General features: G+C 42.2%; 1 protein-coding gene across 1 annotated transcript; it reads right to left on the reverse strand.

Annotated features, from left to right (window-relative positions):
• Nucleotides 1-1,155: 1,155 nt before the first annotated feature.
• Nucleotides 1,156-13,833, reverse strand: LOC149303662 (T-cell-interacting, activating receptor on myeloid cells protein 1-like). The gene is made up of 6 exons (XM_089480797.1): nt 13,824-13,833; nt 10,940-11,239; nt 8,450-8,740; nt 6,541-6,645; nt 5,346-5,383; nt 1,156-3,701 (listed from the first exon to the last, which is right to left on the reverse strand). The coding sequence occupies exons 1-6, from the start codon at nt 13,831-13,833 to the stop codon at nt 3,558-3,560; spliced, it is 888 nt and encodes a 295-aa protein (XP_089336923.1). The 3' UTR covers nt 1,156-3,557.
• Nucleotides 13,834-25,455: the final 11,622 nt, after the last annotated feature.

Raw genomic sequence — 25,455 nt, forward strand, 5'->3', positions numbered from 1 at the left:
TCTACACTGAGAAGTGCTGGGTAAGTAAACTAACTACTTCATGTAGCTTTGGAGCATACAGTGATCCTCTCTTTTTTAAGATTCCAAAAATGTATGTGGCAAAAGGTATGTGCAAAGCATTGAGACAAGGCCAGTTTGGAGGAAGGAACTTGAAGAGAGGTCAGAGATAAAGAAGAAAATGGATAGATGGGGCATACAATTTCCAAGATCTGAAATTAATGTTTTTGAGTTGTTGCTTGTTTAAAGCTGCATAAATAAAGCTGTCACTTCACGCAATATGGACTCTAGGATTTGTTCCAAAACCTGTCACCCAATGTGTGCTGCATAACTTTGCCTTATGTAAAGGACTCACTTTGCACTTTTAATCCCCTTCCCCTTTTTGTGTCTTGGGGAGCCATTTTTACGAGAATGAGGCAGGAAGTAGTGCTCTAAAAACCATCGTGATGACATGCAAATCCCTCGGCATTCAATGAAAGAGAAATAGAGGTCCTGTTTCAATGTCTTACAGAAAAAGGAATTTCCCTTCTTAATATCCTCCCTTCTTAGTGTTAAAGGAAATTATACACAAATTGTCCAAAATGGTTACACCCCCCCCCACACACACTTTCCTTTATTTCAATAATTATATGGAAATTAAAATTTAGGGTTTTTGTAGTTTGTTTTGGCAGAAGAGCTCTGTCACAAAGAAAGCTAAATGTGTCGCAAAGCTACAGTTCCCAGAATTCCATAGCACTGAGCCATAGCAATTAAAGTAATGTCAAACTAGATTATTTCAGCAGTACGTATGCAGCCTCAGTTTCTCTACAATAGAATACTGCACATGAGTTTCTGGGAGTCCTAAGCTACTGTTTAGCTGAGTTCTTTGACTGTTTGCTGCCTTCTCTGAAGCCAGCTGTTTTAGAGATGGTTTTTGGAGCCATGACTGTCATATTTCCCCCCTCCTATATGATTTTTAACACCTTCGCCTGATGAAGAAGCCAGTGGATGTTTGCAACATGTATTTAGAGATAGGGCCTAAAGGAGGGCACCCTCAATGTATATTTAATGGGAGAATTTTATTAGCTCATTTCAAAGTAGCAAGAAGGCTTGGGCAACTGAAGTGGGGATCTAGCCTGTGTATACCGGTTCAAAGAACAGAATTCCAGAGTACGAGGTTCAAATTAGTTTTATTTATTAATCAAAAGGAAGTCACCGTCCATGCCAAGAAACACTTTCTCACGCCGCACACATCCAAGAACGAACAATATAGAAGGTGGTATACAGCATATTAAAGGGATGTAGGTACAGCACACACCTTTCACATTTTCAACACCATACTATGCAATACATTTTAAATAGTATACCGATTCCCAGAAGCAGAGCTTTCAGGTGAGATGCAGACAAAAAGGGTTTTTCTGACCTCAAGCAAGACCAAATTGGTAGTGTCCAAGCAGGCATATTTATATTGTAAAACCTATTCCAGGGCAGAATTCAGGATTAGAGTGGATTTTTCATGAGAGAAGAATGGGAAAGGAAGTTGGGAATGATTGAACAATCAATGAAGATTTCCCTGGCAAAGGAATATCACTCCCAGATGGAGGATACTCTTGGATTTCTGTTTACTTGTAAACACAAGATTTATCATCCAAAACAAGAAATCTCTGAACTCTTTCCTCATTCACTGCTCCCAAACCTATCACATACTCACCCTGTCTTTGGGTGCCTCTACACTGTAGAAATAATGCAATTTGATAATGCTGTAGCTCCATGGGATTTGTAATTTTACAAAATCTTCAGCCTTTTCTGCCAAAGCCGTGCAAAAACAATAATTCACCTTTTAAATAGGTTGCACCTCCATAGTGTTTAACATAACAAACAAACAAAAATCCTGTTCTTCGAAACTGATTTGTTTGGATTTTGTCTTGATTTTTGGCTGTTTGTTCTTGGCATTTCTGGTCATCTATGTTTCTCCTGGAAGATGGTTATATGTAATGAACTGTCTGAGGGGCCATTTACACTACTTTTATCCTAGATCAGGAACCGAATTATGCACGTGAAGTTCATATTGGCCCCGAATCTCCCACAAGTGAATCTGAGGCTTGCACACCTGTTGAGGGGCAAATGCCCCTTAGCGTGGGTCATTTGGAAGCGGAGTAAAAGCTGTATCTTTTTAAAAAAGGGTCAGGTGAATATGAACTTGTCCCCGATCATGATTGGGGCAAGTTCAGAGGGAGGATTTAGGTCAGAGGGAGGGCAGAACTGGAGAAAGGGTGCCAAGAGAATCAGAGTGATGGAGGAGGAGGACGATGAAGTCGGGGGAAAGAATGGGGCCATGGAGGGCAGCATCGGAAGGAGGAAGAGGAGGAGGAGGAGGCAGGAGCTGAAGGATGGGTGCCGAGGGCAATCGGGGTTACGATGAAGCTGGGGGTGCCAAGGGCAGAATCGGGGTAATGGGGGAGCAGGAGGCAGAGGAGGAAGGAGCCGGAGAAAGGGTCAATTCAGGGTAGGTCAGAGGGAGGGCAGGGAATGGAGTAAGCCTCTGCTCTCGGAGGCAGCTTTCTCCCCCTTTTTTTTTTTTTTTTTTTTTTTTTGAATTTTTGAGAGACGATGCACATGCTTTTTGCTACAGGTAGATACATATACAGATAGAATGTGTTTCTGCTTGTGCTACTTTCCCTTTCACTTCCTTGCTCCCAGCACGGCACTTTGCAAGGAGACTTTTTTTCTAAATTATTTTCATATGCAAATGCCACAATGCGAATGTTACAAATGTTTCTCTTTCAATTTGGCAAATTGATACAGAATGCTTTTGCTACTGTATGTGTCTGTAAGGAACTGGGGTGGCTGAAGGAAAGCAAGAGGATGCATAGATGCCATTTGGGGTGAGGAATTGATTATTATTATTATTATTATTATTATTATTATTATTGTATGTGTATGAGGTATTCTGGGGTGGCAAGGAGAGAGGATGCAGAGATTGCATTAGATTGCATTTTGGGGTTGAAAACAAAGGCAGGGGAAGATCCATAATCTGTATTGACCAAAATACACACAACACACACACACACCTGGAAGTTTTTAAATTTGACAGCATCTGCGCATACTGGTGCCTGGTTTTTTTTAAAAAAAAAGGAGGGGGGAAGCACACATCTGGTTGCTCAATGGCTGCAGGAAATGTCACCTTGACGACAGCGGAACTGAATTTGATTGACAGCAAAGATGTCTTCATTTTAAACCGGTCCCGCAAATGTGAAATCTCTGGAAGTAGTTGCAGTGGCACTTGCACTGGAGGGATTCGGGAGGAGGGTGCCCGAATGTGCCCAGTTCCATCCAGCGCAAATAGGTGAGTCTGAATGGGGCCTCAATGTTAGAGATGTTTAAAAATATTCACAAATTTCCTTGTCCTCATTTTTCTTTTAAAAAAGAGTCAGTTGCCATGCAATTTTTTTAAAAAATGCATTTCAGGAGAAAATAAATAGGAATGCTTGCAGGAATCATTCCCACAGAATTCAGGGGTATGTCAAGGTGCCAGAATATCCATCTGTCTGAAAAGTGCTCACTGTTGTCTCTTCTTGACTCTAATTTTTGGCAACAGATGCATAGACACAGGCCTCGGGACGTCTGTCAAGAAGACTGGATGCTTGCTTGGTTTTCCTTGACTGGTGGTTCAATACTGCATAGGAGACTTCATCAGGCTCTTCTCCAGCATCAGGTTGTAAGGGCTAGAGAAATAAAAGAAACTCTTAGGGTATAATCCTTCCATTCCTTTCTCCAGAGTAGTTGCAACTGAAACAAGAGGAGATGGTCAATAGAAATAAGACCTTTGAACTACAGCATCACATGCACAGTTGTAGGGTTTCTGGTAAGCTTCCTGAATCATATGTCGCTGTGCCTTATTCAAAATGCAGGCATATCTCAGTTAACAAAGCCTCTGACAAAGAAGATCCTTTTTTACAAAGTCTTTTTACTCCAACCCAGCCTACTCTTATACTCCTGATCATCTATCTACTCCTACCCAGCCCCCCATTTTCCTCATTGTCCTCAGTCAAGCTGTAGGTTTTTGAAAAACATCCTCATAGGGAGGATGGTGATGGAGGGGTGGAGAAACACAGGCTTTCAGTGTCAGGTTGGATCAGAATGTCTGCAGTAAACAAGCCAATAAAGCTTGAACTGTGAAAAATAGGATTCTACTGGTAGCTGTATGTGCTTGCCTACACCAGGCAAGGTAAGCAATAGCTGCCTCCAGAATACCTTCCTGAGCATGTATGAACAGCAAAATAGAAAGGAGGAAGGAGATTTGTCTGGCTCACCAATTATTCCCAGCATGGTAAAGAAAAGTTCTGAAGACCAAAATGGAAATCCTAGGATGGCAAACCTTTTAGAGACGAATGCCCAAAATCAGTGGCATTCCTGCACCGGTTGTCACCCGGTGCTGGGGAGGGGGAACTTCTGGGGGGAGGGGACATTTGTCTTCTGGGGTCAGGATATCTAGGGGTGGGACTTCCAGGGGAAAAAACCCAAGGCACTGTCTCTCAGCCTCAGGCTTGCAGTTAAAGGGATGGGAGGATGGGGAAAGAGGAGGAACAGGTGTGCACTGGCTCTTCCCCTGCCCTCCTGTCCCTTTAACTGCCCCCCCAGAGGCATGCACACCTGTTCCTCCTCTTGCCCCACCCTCCAGTCCCTTCAACTGTCTTTAGGGAGGCAGTTAAATGGATGGGAGGGCCGGGGAAGAAGAGTAGCACTCCTATCGTACTCCTCTTGAAGCAACGGATGGCACATGTGTCCACAGAGAGAACTCTGTGTGTCAGAGAGGGCATGTATGCCATAAGTTTGCCACCCCTGTAGGAGGAAAAGTGGAGGCTAGTGAAGGGTGGAGGAATCATTCTTGGTGCATTTTGGGAGGAACCTTTGAATGGTCCCGAGAAGATTTTTCTGTTTTTTCTGCAAGGCTTACCTGCCCGGGCCATTTCATCTCATATCGTCTCTTTTGTGCATATTGTCAGTTTTAGATAAAAGGTTTACTGAAACATGTTGATCTGCTTTTCTTTTTTGGTGTGCAAAAACCTATCCCAATTATTTCCCTATTATTTCTACCTCTGGCACCAAATTTTCTGTTAGCAAAGTAATGCCCAGGAATACATCTACTTTATTGACTGAGCTCTACTTCTCTCTTTCAGTTAGTTTCAAAGGTGCTACAAGATCCCTTTGCCTAGTGTTTCTCAGCAGAATCATACTCTTCTTCAGGTGATCAAGGTATGTGAGGAGAAGAGAGGGAGGGAGGGTGCATATTGTAGGGCAGAAAAATAACAAGACAGTCATACTCATGAATTTAGTTTTGTTTGGTTTTTTAAATGAAAATCTCTTACTTTGCTCATTGGTTGACTTCTTTCCTCTGCAATGGAGCCTGTAGATCAGAGAGACAACATTAAATCTTTGGCTAATTTCTTTCAAATTTGATTTGTACACTCAGCTTCATCCTAATTCATATTCTAAGAACTATGCCTTGTCACAGTGACAGATGTTCCTTGCTTTCTGTCTCTTAGATATGATAAATGCTGTGCCAGAAAAAAACATTGCACCATGTTGGGCCCAGTAGTGTCACGGGTGGGGATGTGGGGGGACCACACTAGGTGACACCCCAGAAGAGAGGTGACACCTGGCTGAGTGCAACCCTCCCTTCCACACACCTGTTTACTTGCAAGTAAAATGGTGCATGGCAGCAAGTTGAGGGGGTGTACCTTTTCGGCTTCATCCCTGCAAGCCCTGCTCCCCGCATTGGTTGTCAGCTCCCAAATTATGGGCTGCCAAACTATGGGCAAAGGGTTCCCCTTTGCAACAAAATTTCTTCATCCTGAACAATCTCTCATTGTTTTTTTTCTGGGCACAATTCAGTAAGTTGCCTCTGACTGGCAACGTCCTAAACTATATGAAGAATTATCTTCAATATTGTTTTTAAGTTTTAATTGTTTTGCCCTTAAGGAGATTATCACACATGCCTTTTAAACCATAATTTCCCTTTGAAGGAAGCAGCTTTGGCCATGCGATTGCACAACAACAACACCCACCTGTAGCTGCCCTGTCCCCCAGCTGTCCCTTTTCATTTACGGGCGAAACCTATGAATGAACTGGCAATTGCGCATGAAACAAATACACTGAACTATCAGAAAGCAAAGGTGTCACTATCTCAGGCAACCATGTGGACAATTTTGTATTTCTGGAGAATTTTGGATTTTGAAATTCCGGATGAGGGAGGCTTAGCCTTTATTACAATAACAATAGTCACATGACATTCTACCACTAAAAGATTAATTATACCACAACCTTCTCTGGATCACTATCCACTTTGTCAGATGCAGGGAGTATAATCTCCAGGATTCAAGTATACATAGCTGGGAGTTGGATTAAATTGAATACAGAAAGTACTAGCAACAATTATTATGAACACTGCCCATTAACTGCTGGTAGTATATTACAGTATACTATTTATTGAAGATATTTATATGGTACACTTTAACTATGACCTAAGCTATTATAAATTAACCTATCCGGTGTTTCACTTACCTTTCTTCTTTCTTCTCTGCAGTACACAGACAAGCAACAACAAAAGGAAAACCAAGAAGAGAAAGCCTGCAGCAATACTGACTGGTATGATTGCTGGTATGGTTGCTGTGGAGCGATCTGTAAAATTGTGGAAACCTTTGAGTTCAAATCTCACTACTCTAAAGATCTCAAAAGCTGGCTTGTACCATTGATCCAGCTATCTCAGTACTCTTTATATAGACTCACAGCAGTTCCCTAAGCTTTTGAACAGGAGTCTTTGCCTGTCCTATCTGGAGATGACATGAACCAACCCTAGGACCTTCTGCATGCAAATCCTTGCCACAGAATTATGATCTCTGCACATCAACCCCAGGCAGTACCCAAAGGCTATCTGCAGAGATTCTGCTATCAGTCTATTCATCTTCTCTCACAGCGCTTCCTCAGCACATTTACACCAATTCTCCTTCCGTTCCACAATATCATGCCTGTCCCTTTCATGCCCGAACCCACTACTTCCATGCCAGATGATACCAATACCCAGAATCAATATTTTGAGAACATGGGCCAGAATTCACAATTGCAGTTACAAATGTGTAGCCTACAGTTACACATATACAACTGATTCAAAATCTCAACCACTGCCTATTCAATAGTGAGAGAATATGTAGACATTGTAAAAGTCACCTAATCCTATCTAACAAGCCAGCTACGTTGTAAACAAGAAACTGAACTTGGTCTTAGAAGAGCAAGATTTTGGTTCTCTATTGCCCTGCTGAAATACAAAAATCTTATTTTTCCCCCCACATCCCCTCCTTTCTATCCTTAGTTTCTTCTTTATTCTCTTGTCTTGTTTCTTGTCTTCTTGTTTAGCTGTTTGATAACAGAAGGCTGGGCTATAAGCAGTTTTGCACACTTCAGAGCCTGTTGTAACCCTGTTGGCCAACAATTACACCCAGACATGCCTTGCAATGTCAAAGTTGTCAAAGTTGATACTGAAAATGAGGCACTCTTTGAAACACCTACCATCAAACAAAGAATGTTCCTTTTCAAATCTTAATAGTGAAACTTTCAGAGTATCCCTGAATCCTTCTCCCTGGCCAATCACTTTTACCAAGAAAATAAAGATCTTTCTAGCAATGCCCTTTTGACGTTTATCTCATAGCAGCAAGCTTTTCTATATAATCTTTAATATGAGCACACACTGTACCAAAGAACCACAGATCCTTCACAAGCCCGAGTTCAGATTCTTGTTTACAGCTTAACTGGAACAAGAGGACATTGACTGCAGGTTCCTCTAAAGAGTGACAAACTTCTTCTTAGTAGACGCTAGCTACTGTGGCCTGCTTTAGTCTGGTCACCACTCTTACTTTCACACCACGGTTGTGACTTTTGGGTTTAGGGGAACACTTTCCGGTTTGGGGAGAGGTTCTGGGGAGATAGAGATTTAAAAGACTAGTCTGTACTATTAATCTTTTTAAAGAAATGTTGCCAGCCCACCCCAACTCCACCAATTTAGTGCTGGAGGGAGGGATTAGGAGATATAAAGTGAGAGTAGAAGGTGCTTGTGGCTCACAGGATACACTTCCTTCATCCCTGATGTAAATAAACATGCCAGCAGACAGGCAGGTACACAACACTGTTGTTGGTTGTTGTTGGTGTTGCTGTTGTGTGCCTTCAAGTCATTTCAAGGCATTCTCGTTAATTTCTGGTTTGACTCTTTCTTCCTATTCTGCTGTTTCTGCTGCTCCTGCTGCTCCTGCCGCTGCTGCTGCTGCTGCTGATGATGATGATTGCTGATGCTAAGGTGATTCCTAAGCACCAGCTTCTGATATACCATGCTATAAATTCCACCAGAATTACTTTCCAACCTGTCATTCTTAGCACTTCAGTAAGAGTTAGAAAGTGAAGTGTTTGGAGTTTGGTGTCTTACCTCTCAAGACCAGCTCTGCAGGCTCACTTGGCTCTGACCAGACAAATGGATTACTTCCGTGGTAGTATTGGCAAGTGTAGCTCCCTGCATCCTCCATCCTCAACATGACAAAAGAAAACTCAGCTGTGTCCATCTCAGCATCTGTGGTCTGAAATGTTATCTGCATACTTCCCTTTTGAAGGGCAAAAGTCAGACCTTTCTCTGCCCCTTGGCACTGGATGGTAACATTCAAACCCAGAGCATTCTCTCTTGTAGGTATCATCTTGATGGAGGGTTTGGGCAATGTGGGATCTAAATGTAGAAAGAATTTAATGAGCCTTGATATAGTTCAATATAGAAATGACAGTTGCTACTGAATCCAGTCACAAATAGTCCTCCCTCCCTCCCTCCCTCCCTCCCTCCCTCCCTCCTTTCTTTCTTTCTTTCTTTCTTTCTTTCTTTCTTTCTTTCTTTCTTTTTCCTTTTACAATTGGAGAAACTACAGTGCTCCATTCCACTAAGCACTTTTATAACACACAGGCAATAAATTGCAATAACAGCCAGGCAATAGCGTCTTTTGCTGGGACCTATCCCATGATGTCACCTCCTATCAGTTGTTATCTTGATGTGAAATGTTTCTTTTCATTCATGCAAAATCTACATGAATGATCTGCTTTCTTGCTTTGTTGGTATTAGTAATTGTAAGGCAATAACTCAATTCTGCTTTAATTCTGGGTGGTCTGTGGTTGGTCTTTAGGTATTACTTGCCCTTTGCCTGCCAGTAAATTCCTGAGTTAGTAAGATAAGATTAACCAGAGAAAGCATGACATCAATGGATGGCAGGGCTTAGAAATAATATCTGAGGAAAGTCAAATACATGCAGGGCTTTAAAAAAGATGGTGATTTCTAGATGATATTCTATATCAGAAACTTAAGGAGATTGCTACACGTGGCTTTTAAACTGTGATTCTAGCCAGAAAAAGAACCTTTGGTAATACTTATTGCCTCCGACACTTCACTTTGAACTGCCATCAGTCTACCCTGATTGGTCTTTCCATTCCCAGGGAAAAAAGGCCCTTTTAAAGGTAAGACTCCTTTTAATATATATTTCTTTGGGGGGTGTCTGTGCGTCTGTGTGACAAACTAGGCACACATGGGACAGTACTGGGTGGTACTGAGTAGGCAATGCCAAATGCTGCGTGTGATAAGGTATTAGCTCTAACCAAGGTTGTAATGCCAGAAAGATTGTGAAGAATATGAATGTGGGATAAAGAAGATAGTAGTCCTGATTACATAGCACTTTTGAAAAGAACGCAATTTTAAGGGCAGAACACTATGATGTGATAAAGTCCTAAGTTATAATTGTATGGGTCATCTATCAATAATAAGCCTTTCTGTCCTTCTTGCCCACCCCACCATTCCCACCCCTATGACAGGTGACTGGGAAATGACATTCTGTGACACTAAAGCAAGAGAAGGTTAGCTCCAGGGGCCTGTGGGTCCCTTTGCCAGTTCCATTACTCTGGGGCCACAAGAGTCTCTCTGACTGTACCTCGAAGTGATCAGAAAGGGCACAGAGCTGTATCTCCACCTCATCTGACAGTCCACTATGCTATTTGCTTCCTTGATGTATGCAAAGGTCAGAATATTCTCCAGCCCTTGACACATCATGGAGATATTCAAAAGCAGGGCACATTCTCTCGTACTTTCGAACTTGATGGCAGGTTTGGAGAATTTAGAATCTAGAGCTGGGAACAATTGAATTTCTTTCTATGGAGATCACATCTGCTGCTGCTTCTGCTGCATCCAGCCACAGAAAAAATATTTTGTTGTTGATGGAAGTTTGGATTACGACTCTGGAGATCAGGGTTCAATTCTGTGCTCAGCCATGGAAACCCATTGGGTGAGCTTGAGTGAGCCGCAAGGTTTATTTATTTATTTATTTATTTGAGAAAGTTTGTACACTGCTCTTCAGCCACAAAGGCTCTCAGAGCATTTTAAAGATTGGTAATTTGACAGTTCCTTGTCCTCAAGCCTCAGCCCTTGATAGGGTTTTTGTTTTTAATTCAATATTCATGCATTGCAAAGAGTCAGACTGTATGGCCCTTGTGGTCCCTTTGAACTCTCTGATTCTATCACTTTAGGTTGGAAGTGACTTGAAGGTTCACAACAACAAAGTGAACAAAAAGGAAAAATGAAAAATATTTTATTGTGGCTGAATGCAGTAACATAATCCCTCTGTCCCTTTTCCTAATTATACTGTGATCTATAGCAGGGATGAGAATTGTACAGCCTTGTACAGCCTTACAGATATAGCAGGCCTGCAACACCCAGCATTCCTCACCATTGGTTATGCTGGCTAGGGAGATGGATGTTGTAGTTCAACATCATCTGGAAGGGTACTAATTCCCAGGATTCTTCCATAGTATAAACAAGGAAACACTTTCATTTGCTTTACTGGTGCAGAAAACTAGTTGTGTCATTATATAGAAAGCTAAGCCACAATCTTACCTGTTAGGTTGATATATACAGTGTCACTTGGAGGCGACCATTTAATTTGGTCTTCCTTGAAGTGATATAAACACCAGTACTTTCCTCCATCTGTTTTCTTGGCATTAAAAATAGGAAATATCACCTCATGTGGATCTGCATCTTTGGTTTCTGCTGTGCTCTTAGATGAAATTACATCTTTTGAGAGATAGAACTCGGCATATTGTTCACTTTGTGTTTGGCAGTGGATGCTGACATTTCCACCCAAAGCAACCATCCCTTTGGGGTGGACAGAGATGGAAGGTTTGGAAAATGATTGTCCTAGATGGCAAACGGATGAAAGAAATAGATCAAGAGTGAGCTAGGGAAGATGGAACATCGGTAAAGTCTGGGAGGAACAAAGAAGGGAGCCCTCAATCTGGTGCTTGGAAGGGGTAAAGTCTGCTAAAGAATATCACATGCATTTTGAGTGTTCCTTGGAAAGTTTGATGGACTGGGCATCATATTCAGGGATAGCCATGTTGGCCATATAGCAAAGTACAATAACATCCAAAATTCACGAAACAGTGATACCATTAATTGGCTGACCAAAATGCACAAAATACATAATGCAAGCTTTTGTAGCTCCGCTCGCGTCTTCATTAGGCAAGTGTTAAGAATCATACAGTAGGGGGGGAAATATAAAATGACCATGTTAGTCACAGGCTTGCATTATCTCAAGTGGCTTTTGCTATTACTTGGAGGTATCCACTGTTTTGGGGATTTGGGATTATACTGTACTTTGATACAACTGAAATGACATATAGCTTGTTAAAATCACTTTGACTTTTCCAGCTTTCTGAAAGATAGATGTTGTCAGTTTTATGGTGTTGTATGTATTTTATTGACAGATAAGTGATTAGAAAGCTTAGGATATTTGGTCATGCTATATTTTCCCATGGAAAATTGTTCACACCTTACATAGGACAGCAACGTCTAGTTATCCTTTTAAGAAGACATGCACTGAGAAACCCTTGGGCTCAAAGGAACAGACTAACAAATCTATGCACTGCTAAGTTTATTTCTATTTCACAAAATCCTTGGCATCTTAATCTATCACAATCCTAAATCCACAAGTAAAAGGAGTCAAGACAAATGTGGTAATTCACTTGGACCCTCAGACTCATATTCTTTAGCTAAATGAATTGTTGAGCTGGTTTGGATGAATCAGTTATTTCCCTCTTGCAATTGAAATGGAACTGGTAAGCCATATATAGAGAGAGTGACTGGTTCTGAGGGTACAACAACAGCATCTTAAGAAAAGTCAACGTACTGATATAAGATATATGAGGTACAGCTCTCTTTAGGTATGTGACCTTACAAAAATAGTGGCTTGAATTGACAATTGCAGTTGTGAATGTGTAGCCTGGAATTAACGCAGCCATAAATGGTTCATGATCCCGACATATTCATGACCCTATATATTCAGTAGTGTAGGGAATATTTGTTATTGTTGCTGCATGCCTTCCAGTCGCTTCTGATTTATGGCAACCCTAAGACTTATGGCAACCCTATCATGGAGTTTTTCCCCCAGATGATTTGTTCAGAGGAGGTTTGCCATTGCATTCCCCTGAGTCTGAGAGCATGGGATTTGCCCAAGGGCATCCAGCCGGTTTTGTCATCAAGCTGGGAATAAAATCCTGGGCTCCAGAGTTGCAAGCCAACACTTACGTCATTATGCCACACCTTAACATAGGCCCTTATCACATGAGCAAAATTTGAGGTTATCCCAGGTTCAGTGTGAAGGCAATGCAGGGGCAATCATGGAGTTTCAAGTTTGTTTATCACATGATGTCAAACGCAATCAGGAGCCATCTTAAACACAATGAGGGGCATTCCAGGGTCGTTCCAGGGTTAGATAAATTCAAGGGAAAAGAGGCTTCTGATTGTCACACCAGAGATGGCTGGTGGAAAGGAGGTGGAGACATTGGTATGCTGCATTCCAAGGACAGCCAGTTTGCTATATCTTCTGGATAGGAGAGGGATGGACAGTGGGGGGAAATCTCAAAAATTCCAAAAATGATCTGCTTTTTAAGTCACAAAGTGGTGAGAGCATCTTTCCTCTTCCTCTTTCGCCTGTTCTCGCTGTCTTTCGTTTACAAAACCACGGGTCCCCAGCAGCATCGCTGCTTTAAATGCTGTAATACAGAGTTACTAATGCTTCTTGGAAGACATCATGCAATGAGACAGTAGTTTCCTAGAAGCCACATAGGGATGACATTGGTGGCTCAGTTGAAGGGAATGGCAGTCTGACTTTCCCTCCATATAATTTCTGAGCCACAGCTTGGTTTTTTAAAATGAAGGGAAAAGAATGGAGCTCTTGGTGTATTTTGTAATTTGCTTCTTAGGTATTGTAATCACACCACTTGAATCTTAAATGGTCCTCCTCCCATCATTTTCTCTGGGAACTTTGGGTATCTGCCATAGGTACCTCTCTCTGCAAATCTATGGATCTGCATGTTAGAAGGGGTGTTAAACTATGTCTTTACTTATCCTTAACCTGCCTTGCTGGAAATAGGAAATAGGTTTTTGGATTTTTTGTTTGTTTTATCTTTGAGAGAAAACAAAATCAAGGCAAATGGAAACATTATCACCACTTGAATGACTACAGGTGTATCCAGGTTGTAGAATGAAAGCCGTCTGACACCACTTTAACTGCCATGACTTTATCCTGCAGAAATTTGGGATTTGTAGTTTGGTGATGTACCAGAGCTCTCTGATAGACCAGGCTGAATACCTCAACAAACTTTAAATCGCAGGATCCCACAGGATGGAGCCATGACAGTTAAAGTCGTATCAAATTGCTTTAATTCTGCAGTATGGAGCCATCCTATGATGAGCAAAACAGGATTTATTTCATACTCACCTGTAGACATCCACAACTGCCCAAGCATCCACCATCCTGGAAAGAAAATTGTTCCATTAGTGGTACAGCAACTGACTTAATACAAAGTATGTAATCGTTCCACTACTGCCAATGCATATTTCTTGTTTCGCTGCTAGTTCATATGAGATACCAACCAAGAAAGAGGGTTTTTAAAGATGCTTCCATGTTGAGAGGTCTCTTGCCTGTATTGCCAGCAGCATCCATTGGTTATCTCCAGTGTTCTGCAGGCAAAGATCTCCACAAAGGGATCCAGCTTCTGAAACACAACTAACTGTGTTTAGCCAGCCAGTTATTCGTAGTCATGTACAAAATTTGTGATTTCGCAGCACTTGCTGTCCACAGATTCCTCTGATGTCATCTGACAAACCACATCCCTTTTTGGGTTTCAGTGACAACACACATACGTGAAAATAAGAAAACAAACCTTTCTGAACATTCGCATTTGGGGCACTTTGGAACTCAGACCAGCTCCTGAATTACTTGGTGTTTTCTTTTAAAAAGAGGAGGACTTCCAAGCAACAAATTTGTCAGTGGGGGGGGGGGGGGGGGTGAGTGGGACTAAACACTGACAAACATGACTGCTATAAGATAACCTTCACTGATGACAAACAATGTGGCAGATGCATTCTGTTGTCTCACTTTTTCAGCTGCTTTTCAAATGCACTTGTTTCTCTTTCCCCCTTTGTCCTCAGCTTATTTCAGTTGCTGCACACCAAGGGTTCATTTGCACTTGCAGTTTAAATTGATTTCTGATTTGCCCTTGCTCCGTTTTGGAAATCGATTCTAAAAGGTCCCTTGTTCCCACTGTGAAAGGGGATCTTTTCTTTACCCCAATGTAATTGGGTTTTCTTTTGGCACGATTGTTATCCCCACTAGTAGTGCCGCTTCAAAATCCCCCATCGGTCATCTGTGATGTAAGTGGCAGTCCGAGTAGCCTGGCTTGGAAATTTGGAGGGAGGGGAGTTGGAGGCTGAGAGAGTGTGATGAGGAAGGGTCAGAGCAGTGCGAGGGGGAGGCAGGAGGATTTAAACAGGAGTACATTGCATCTCACCATAGTGGGAGAGACTTAACTACTGTAGATGGCTTTTGTATGCAGGGGGACCAGATGTCCTAAATGCCAAAGGAGGACAAGGCTCCGTAAAATGTAAGGCATCCCAGAGAAATGTAGGGCACTACAAAAACAAAAGCTAAATACACTAATAATAATAATAATAATAATAATAATAATAATGTTTATTTATATTTCCTGCCTCTCCCCAGGATCGAGGCGGGATTACCTCAGTAAAAATGATATGATAATACAAAATACAATCAATAAAATACTAATACCGAATATAAATATACATTCATTTGAAATGTCTTATACTGTATATATAGTTGTATTACACATATTGTATTCTATTAGGTACTCAGCCATATTTTTCTGATGAACTTATCTTCCCTATAACTCTGGAGACCAGGATTCAATTTCCAGCTCAATGATGAAACCCACTGGGTGATTTTGGGCAAGTCACATGCTCTCAGTCTCAGGGGAAGACAATAGCAAACCTCCTCTGAACAAATCTTGCCAAGAGACCCCTGTGATAGGGCCACCATAAATTGGAAATGACTTGAAGGCACACAACAACAACAAACTGGCTACAACCTTCAGCCCAATTGATGTTTCTGAGCACTTTTCAAAGGCATCCCCACATATAAAAGTATATCACGTAGGACGAATGACGTGCATAAACTAGATTTAAAGTGAAAATGGCCCATTTTTGCGGGTTGTTTTTCACAGGATGTTCGAAGTTAACCCAAACAGAAAGTGGGTTGTTTTCAGATGACGTTTGCATGAAAGAGAAATAATGTGAAATTAACCCGAATGGAAAGCCGACAAAACCCGCTCCTTTTTATTTTTGGGAAATTCCATTCAACCATTTCATAATGGTAGAGATAATTATCCAGTCATCATATCTGTTCTGTGTCTTTGCTCAGCATTGGCACTGGAGACCAGGATGACCTTGCCTTCTTTTTTTAAAAGTGCAGGGTCCCAAAAAATCTTACTCCCTTAATTGGAACTATACAGCCATACACTCCTTTTGTGTGTTTGTTATTCTTCAGTGTATCCTGGAATTTAAAAAATGACAGCCTGTGGGTAGGAATAAAGCATTGCTGGGAATTGGCTCTGAATGTTCCATGACAAGAGGAATGTTGTGTGATTGTTTAAAAACAAAACAAACAAAAACACCCAAGAAGTATAACAGAGAAGACATCATGCTAAAGTGCTTGCTCCTGGGTTAAAGAAATAGATGATAGCTGAGTTAAAAATAAAATGAAAGCTCAGCAGCAAGAAAATTTGGACAGGCTTTTCCTTAGATCCTCTAAATTTCAAAATGACCATCTTCCAACTTAGCTGCTTTCAAATGGGATGGTGAAATTTAGGAGACCATGTGGGCCCAGCCCTATATATCCAATCTGGACATTTTAATCTGTTGTTTCTCCTAAATTATTCAGTCTTTCACAATGCTTCATTTAGCTGGGCCTTGATCTCACTAACAAAACACAGAAGTAACCAGGTAAAGTTTTTGGAAATATGAGTTTAAGTCCCAGTCAGAAGTAATTCAAAAAGATTACCCTGTAGTAGCCCCCTGCCCCCTCCCTTTCTCCCCCCCTTGCTGTTGCTGTTGTTTTTGTTGTTAATCTTTAATATTTATACCTCCAACAAAAAAACAAAACAAAACAAAACAAAAACGCTAAGATGTAAGGAAGCTCCTGCATAGCCTATGTCAGGGGTAGGCAACCTGCAGCCCGCGGGCCGGATGCGGCCCGGCAAGGCCTTGGGACCGGCCCCAGCCCAGTCCTGCCGCCGATTGCCGCCGGGGCCTTTGCGGGGCAATTGTCTATAGAACCCTCAGAAACATGCATTTATACTAACATTTTTTTAAAAAATCAGCAAATTTTTTCGTGTGTCCTCCATTTTTTTTTTAAAAAAAGTGTCTTCCATTTGAAAATGTTGTCCTACATTTGTCCAGGTTTATTTATATATTTAATTTTAAAAAAAATATTTATTTTTTGGCTTCGGCCCCCCAGTTGTCTGAGGGACAGCAACCCGGCCCCTGGCTCAAAAAGGTTGCCTACCCCTGGCCTATGTAATAGTACTGCATCCATTAGGATCATAGAAATACAAATGTGTACTGTATACAGTGGCGCATGCAGTGCAAGTTTATTATTCGATGCAATCTTCTTGTTTATATTCACAGGCTGAATCTCCCTTATCCAAAATCCCAAATGCCCCAAAATCTAAAACTTTTGGAGCTACAACACAATTAGTGTAGTTTGTGCATTTGTGAGGCTGGAGATAGACATGAACAACTAGGAATGCCACTGTCACCCCTTGAGGGCAGAAGCGGGTGCTGGAAAGCTCCCTGGAGATCTTCCAAAAGAGTAATCAGTTCCTTTGTATATAATATCATGATGCTGTATTTGCAGGCTGCAGAGAGAAGCGGTTGAAGAGAGACATGAGGAAATGTCAAAAATCCTCTTTTAAAAATAATGAGTGAAAAACAGAGTGAACTTTCAAATGACTGGGGCAGCACCAGAAGCTGCCAGCCATTAGGATCCAGGAAGAAGCAGTCTGCAGCCTGAAATCCTAGTTGTTCCTTTCAACTGCTTCTTTCTGTAGTCCGCAAATGCTGCACCATTTTATTTTATATAAGAGACCTGATTACTGTATAGCAGATCTCCGGGGAACCCTCCAAACATCTGCTTCTACCTTGGAGGAAGCAGTGCTCTTGGTCATTTGTTCGCAAGACAGAAGCAGGCGGCAGACAAATATTCCAAAATCCAAAAATATCAAAATCCCAAACACTTCTGGTCCCACGCATTTCGGATAAAGGAGATTCACCTGTACTGTGTTTTGAACACTGCTTCTCTTTTGAACGTGAGGTCACACAACAAACAAAACCTACATCCTTTCTTTTGGAAGTGAAGAAAGATGCAAGAGAGGTTGTAAAACTGATTCCATTGGTTGTAGGAGCTGAAGAGAGTGCACTAGGATTCCCGACTTGGGTGTCCACTTTATATGGTTGGCTCTGTGTCTTTCTTGTTGTAGAGAGATTCTCAGGACTGATTCTACTTGCTCCCATGCCTCCTCCTGTTCCTTTCTCAGTCATGTAGCCAGCGGGTTAGTCTCAACCAGAGTAGACATATTAAATCAAGTGGTGAATGACGAATCAACATATAGGTAAAGTCTATTGATTCAGTGGTTTTACTTTACTTAGGACTGTCAATAGCATTCAGGCCTGCTTTTCAGTGTTGTTGCTGCTGCTGTTGTGTGCCTTCGAGTCATTTATGGCAATCCTAAAGCAAACTTATCACAGGGTCTTCTTAGAAAGATTTGTTCAGAGGAGGTTTGCCATTGCCTTCCTCTGAGGCTGAAAGAGTGACTTGCCCAAGATTACCCAGATCTTTCCATGGCTGGATGGGGACTTCAACCCAGGTCCCCTGGAGTCCTAGTCCAACACTAAAACACATTGGACTTTTTCACACAAGAGGCAAGCATCATTAAAACATGATTAAATCGTGCTAATAGCACGATTGGCGTGAAGATTATCACACTCCCATGTGCATCTCCCATTTGTGTCCCATACGTAAACTGTAATGGATACATCATTGGGTAATAAAGGCACGTTACAGACCATCCTTTTGGGGCGGCCTGTATCAGGCCCTTTCCCTGCCAGATCGGGGCCTCAGCTGCCACAGCGGCAGCCTCTGAGGCCCCGATCCACCGCTTTCCAGGGCGCGGGGAAGCAGAAAAAGGCCCCTTCCCTGAGGCCTGGAAAGGGGTGTCCTTGGGGCTTCATGCCTCAAGGACACCCGACGGCGGTGGGGACACATAGAAAGGGGCCACTTGGCCCCTTTCTGCTTTGCGTCGCTGGCGCAGCTGTCTAAAGGCTGCACCAGCAACGCAAAGCTGGAAGAAGCTCCGAAATGGAGCTCCTTCCGGCGCCACGGAAAGGGCGCCCCAGGCACCCTCGTGCGGCGCTGGGACGTCACTTCCGCGCCACCCCGTTTGGAGGTGGCGCGGTGGTGATGTCCCCATGGCGGTGCCCATGTAGAATGGGTGCTGCCATTTTGTATGCATCGAGGCCGTACTAGGGTTAGGGGCGTCCAGAAAGGACGGCCCTTCCTAACCCTAGTACGTGCTCGGCACGTATTTTATGCCCATTTCTAATGGGCCAAAGTTATTATCCAATGACGTGTCCATTACAGTTTACATACAGGACACAAATGGGAGAAGCGCACAGGGGTGTGATAACTTTCTCCCCAATTGCGCTATTAGCATGATTTAATCACATTTTAATGATGCTTGCCTCCTCCATGTGAAAAAGCCCATAGATTATCCTCTTTCTGTTTTGTACACAGTTGGTAGACCTATTGGATTGCTGGTGGCTTATGCCCAGTGTTGCCAATCACCCTCAAAGGAAATTCCCTGATTGGCTTCTCGGAATGCAAATTTTCCAGAATGGGGGCAGGACTTTGAGGTCAGGGAACATGCAAGGCACTATGGGAAGGCTAAAGGAGGTGGGACTTCCAGGATGGGAGGTATGTTGGGAGGTTTTTTGGGGGCGGGAAGGTATTTTTGGCTGTTTTTGGCGGGCGGGGAGGTTGAATTTCCCTGAAGGCTGAATTTCCCAGAATCTTCCCGGAAATTTAGCAATCCCGGAAATGACACGGAAAAACTTTAAAAATCCCAATTTCCAGGAAAAATTCCCAAAATTCGTAACACTGCTTATGCCACCTAATGGGACACAAGGAATAACTTCAACTCATGTCAAAGTAGTGACACTTTCACATTACACAATTATAGCACTATGATTTACTTTAACTGCTATGAGTGTTTCAAAAAAAAGCAGTAACAGACAATAAAAATTAAGGGCATGCAGGACTGATAGAAGCTCAGTTCATGTTTTACCTAAATACAAAGTGAAAGTTATTGACTGCCATCTCTCTAAAATTAACATACAGCCCACATTCATAGGGAGCTAGTGTGGCATATTGGTTTGAGTGTTGGGCTATGACTCCGGAGACCAGGGTTCAATTCCCAGCTCGGCCATGAAACCCACTTAAGCAAGTCACACTCTCTCAGCCTCAAGGGATGATAATGGCAAAGCTCCTCTGAACAAATCTTGTCAAGAGAACCCCATGATAGGTTTGCCTCAAGGTCACCATAAGTCAGAAATGACACAACAACAGCAAACAACCATATTCATAAATTACATGATGCACACAGTTCTGACAGTATGAATGGCTCACACTTCAAAATACAGGATTTGTTGTTGTTGTTGCATCTTCTTTAGTGTATATATAAGAAAAAGCTTTCCAATCCTGCAATAAGGGATATCATAACAAGAGACACCTGAGAACTCAATAAAAGACAAGCTTTCTGATTTTCAAGTAAGGGACAGCCCTAACTGCCATGTCAATATCCTGTGGCATTCTTGGGTTTGTAGTTTAGTGGGGCACTAGAGTTCCCTGGAAGAGTTTTAAATAGCTCTCCCTAAACTACAAACCCCAGAATTCCATGGGATATTGCCATGGCAGTCAAAGCACAATCACATGAATGTGACTGAAGTGTGAAAGTGACCCTAGAAACCTGAGTCACCCGATCTGTATCTGATCTTCATCTAATACAAACTTTGCATGGTTTGTGGACAGAAACAGAGGCTGGTAGGAGGCCCTCCCTCCGTGCCAACTGTCATTGCTCTGGATTCTGTGGGGAGAAGAGCATCCAGGCACAGCTCCATCATGCCTTGACCTAGCAGCTGGTAAAAGGTCTTCCTCTGTATCCCAACTGCAATTGCACTGGCCTCTAGAAGAGAAGAACAGCCAGCATCTGCTGGATTTAATCTCATTTTTCTTGTGTGTCATCCCATTTTCTTTATGTGTCATGTCTTAGATGGTAAGCCTCAGAGCAGTGAAGTGTCAAATTAATTATTTGTAAGCCACTCTGCCCGTTTTGGCTGATGGAAAAGGAATAAATACCATAAATAAATAAATTAAATTAATATGCAGGGAACAGAAACATCACAGGAACTGTTCACCATCTTAAGTGAACTATGTTGAGTTAATGTGGCCAGCTGGGCTAATTTATTGGTGGCTATAAGTTAGCCCAACAAAAGCTGTTTTGGTGCTGCAGACAACAGATCTAGCACCTCTTCATAATTTTGTTTGATATCCTTGGTTTCATGTATCTCTACTTTAACTGGACATCACTCTAGCAATTCTCTTCTCAGTTGTAGACTTGGCTCTGGACTGTTTGCTTCATTTGACTTTGAATTGTTTGGATTATGCCTCTACTTTTAAGGACACAAATATCAACTTGGAACTCACCTGCCTTTTTCCTAGTCAGCATCTACAGACTGGAAGTAGACATTCCTGGGTGCTTTTGTTGCTATGTGCCTTCAAGTTGTTTCTGACTTATGGCAACCCTAAAGCGAATCTATCATGGGATTTTCTTGGCAAGTTTCTTCAGAGGGGATTTGCCATTGCCATCCTCTCAGGCTGAGAGAGTGTGACTTGTCCAAGATCACCCAGTGGGTTTACATGGCTAAACTGGGATTCTAACCCTGCTCTCCAGTCATACTCCAACCCTCAAACCACTAGACCACCTGGGTCCTTGCCCACTTTAAAACAGAACAGAAAGGAATAAATGACTGGCTCCATTTATTCTTTAGAAGTTCATCCCCATGATCTGTGATCTTTCTAGCAGAAAGTGCTAGATTTTAGAATCACTCAAACCAGGCTTTATCACCACCTCCACTTTTCAGCAAGGCTTCCTCAAGTGGCCATAAAAGATTATTCTAAGCCTCGTCCGGGGCTGATCCTTCCACTGGACAGAATGAAGCAGCCGCCTCAGGCAAATGAACTCGGGTGTCATAAAAAAGCAGCAATCCTTAGAACAATCTGTTCACAGTGAGATAATTTTAGACTCTGAACTCCATGATATCACAAAAAGGCCATTTTTAGATGGGAATGTACATGAGCTCACTTATTTCAAAATGTGGAAAGCTGGCCTTTTGTTTTAAGGGACTTTCCTTCTTATTCTGCTAAATGAGGCCCTGATCTTCTATCCAAAAATCCTGTCCTAACAGTCAGAAATAATGCAGTTTGACACCACATTAACTGCCATGGCTCCATACTATAGAACCCTGGGATCTGTAGTTTTGTGAGGCATGAAACTACAGAGAGGACTAAAGAGCTTGTTAAACTACAAATCCCAGTATTCCATAGCATGGTGCAGCACTTCAAGTGGGATTAAAGGGCATTATTTCTACGGTGGTGATGCACCTCTACTCTGAAGCAATGTGTATTAGATCCCTTCATCTGATTGTTTGACGCTTATTGATAAGAGAAGAGGTATCTTCATTGCTCTTTGTCTTCTGAACTTGGCTGTTACAGGGTAATGAACCCTCATATTTTTGCAGATAGAAGAGTTATTCAGTTTGGAAGAATTTGCTCTTATGGTGAAATGTATCACATCTCCCATGGGAAACCACTTCACTAGGGCTCAGATGGAAAGTTTAGGATGGGATGTCCCTGGGAGACAAAAAGTAATTGGCATTACGTTCAGTGCTATACGAGAATTATGATTTATGCGTAACTTTAGTACAAAAAAACATTACTAACGTTTCTGTATGGTGTGGTATGAGGGTTGATATTATGAAGGGTTGATACTATGAGTTACCATACACAAACTGTAGTGATGCCACTGTATGGAGGAACATGCAAATACAAACAAAGTTTGAGGCAAACTGCAAAAACCTACAGGATTGCAGTTCAGCTAAGAGGCTTTGATTGTGTAATTGCCCTGCCTCGTTCACAAAATTTTACCAAGATTTTACCAATTTTATCAAATTTTTGCAATTTGTAACCTTACTATATTTTCTTACTGTTTTCCCTCCTCCATCTTTCTTCTAACTGGCAAGTGGTTTGTAACAGGCGATATTCTGAACTAACCTGCCAGATTACACACTGCCTCTTTCCCGCATCAGTAAAACAGTTGGCAAAGATCTGAGTTATTTCTATTATAAGAAGAACTCTCTCTCTCTCTCTCTCTCTCTCTCATACACACACACACAACCACACTGTCTGTACATGTACATACATGTGTCAAAACACCCTTTCTCTTTGGAGATGAGTAAATTTGTGGGTAGTCTTTACACCCCTAATGTGTTGATCAGAGTTCTACCTTTATGCAGCTTAGCTACACATTCCCTTGCATATGCCATGATGATAAGAGGGGCAACCAACTGTCCAATACAGAGTCTCAGGTGCTGCTCACACCATGAACAGTAAATTAATGAGCTTTTTGCCTATTTTTAGTAATGAGCAGCTGAAGTGCATGAAAAAGGGGGAGCCTCAGTAGCTGCTCAATGCAGGAAGGAGGAAATGAAAAAAGCTCTTGGTTTTTCTCTGCCTGGATCTAAGGGCCAGCTCTACCATTAAGCAGAGTGAGCTACAGTCAGCCCTCCATATCTACAGATTCCTTATCCATGGATTCAACCATCCATGGTTTGAAAATATTTATATATACAGACTACAGTGAGCCCGTGATATCCGCTGGGGTTTGGTTTCAGGATCCCCTATGGATACCAAAATCTGTGAATGCTCAAGTCCCATTAAATACAATGGAGTAGTGAATGGTACCCCTTATATAAAATGGAAAATTAAGGTTTGTTTATTGGAATATATATGCATTTCAAATATTTTCAAGCCATTGATGCTTAACTCCATGGATAAAGATACAGAGGGCCAACTGTGTGTGTGTGTACACACACACATATATAGGAGAGAGAGAGAGAGAGAGAAGCATGGTGTAGTGGTTTGAGCTTTGAACAACAACTCTGGAGACCAGGGTTCAATTCCTAGCTCAGCCATAAACCACTCGGTGACCTTAGGCAAGTCACACTTTTTCAACCTCAGGGAAAGGCAATGGCCTCAGAACAAACCTTGCCAAGAAAACCCTGTGATAGGGTCGCCATAAGTTGGTAATAACTTGAAGGCAAACACACACACATATATAAATTCTAAAAAGCAAATCTTCATTTTATATAAGGGGTACCATTTCAATGCCATTGTATGTAATGGGACTTGAGCCTCCACTGGTTTTGGTATCCACAGGGAGTCCTGGAACCAAACCCCAGCAGATAACAAGAGTCAACTGTACTTGCCTCATGTATCAAATGCAGCATTTTGTGGGACATGCAACAGCAACAGTATTTTCTGTCTGAGGAGAGACCTTTGTGTGTTCCTGTCAACCTGCCCTGCATGCCTGAAGATAGCCTGCTGCCCTCAAGTGAAGTGGAGGATGTGGTCTCATCACCAGTGTAGAAGTAAGGTTCAAATGCACGGCCACCTGGTTTCCATAGGTTGCATGGGAATGGGTGGGTGCCATCTTGTCCTTTCCCCCTCAAGTAGAATAATGTTTTCAGTCAGCCCTGCCTTTTCTCATGCAAGGGAAAGAGGGACAATTAATTGATCACACGTGGGATGCCAAAGAACAGGGGAACATTGGCAGGCACTACTTGTTAACATGCTGGGCTAAGGAAAGCTTTTTCAGTTGAGGGAAGCCATGGCATTTAGCTCTCATACTGGCCCTCCCTATAATATTCAAATTTTCACAAGCTAGCTCAGCCTCTTCTAGGAGAGGCTGCTTGTTATTACTAAAGGGGACATGCCTGGCTTCAGAAACCATTGGTGTAAATCCAACGGCTAGTCCCAACTAGTGTAGATAGAGGCACTGAATCAATTATTGGGTGATAATTTCATGCTTATGTAAAATCCATGCTCCAACGGTCCTATGCTGGTTGGGAAAAGCAATTACCGGTAGATTTAGGCCATTGGCTCCAGAAGAGTTTGGGGAGGGAAGTATGGCTCAGCCATGGTTTCTAGGATGACGTTGTTAGAATCTGAGAACAATATCAGCATGACCTCCTCAGACTGGTTGTCCATGTTCTTATATCTGGAAAGACAAGATCCTACCTTTGCTTACACCACTCATGGGCAACTTTGTTGGGAGTATGGTCCAGTTTTCCTTCCATAGGATGCACTAAAGGACATATCAGCTGTATTTTCTTTAATAATAATAAAAAGTCCCCCTCCCTAAGGCCAAAGTGACCAGAAATCTACTTTGGGTTTATTTTTGGTCAGGTGGGTTTAAACAATGCACATGGCAAATGGCAATCATAATTTCTACTAGCTTCCAGGAGTGGAAATTCACCCTCCAAAATATGGGGAGCATTGAGGGGTCTCAGGAAGCCTTAGGACCCATGGAAGTGCTTGGAGGCTACATACACCGCATAGCCCCACCTTGCCCACATTTTGGTTTAGAGTTGGCCACCTTGCCCACACTTGGTTTAGAGAAATTCCAACATCTGCTCTAAAATTTCCTTGGAACCTATGGTGACATTTCATGAACATGGTAAATCTGATTTCAAGGGCATTATATGATGTCTATATTGGATCCTCCTCTTCCTTGATATTCTCAAAGAGCCCCAAACAGATAATAAGGCAGGATTTCTCTTTCTAGTGGCCATGATGATTTTTCCTCGGCAAAGCTTTTTCTTCT

This window comes from Sceloporus occidentalis, unplaced genomic scaffold (assembly GCF_023333645.1).
Source record: "Sceloporus occidentalis isolate IW3139 unplaced genomic scaffold, rSceOcc1.0.p SCAF_14, whole genome shotgun sequence".
NCBI lineage: Eukaryota > Metazoa > Chordata > Lepidosauria > Squamata > Phrynosomatidae > Sceloporus > Sceloporus occidentalis.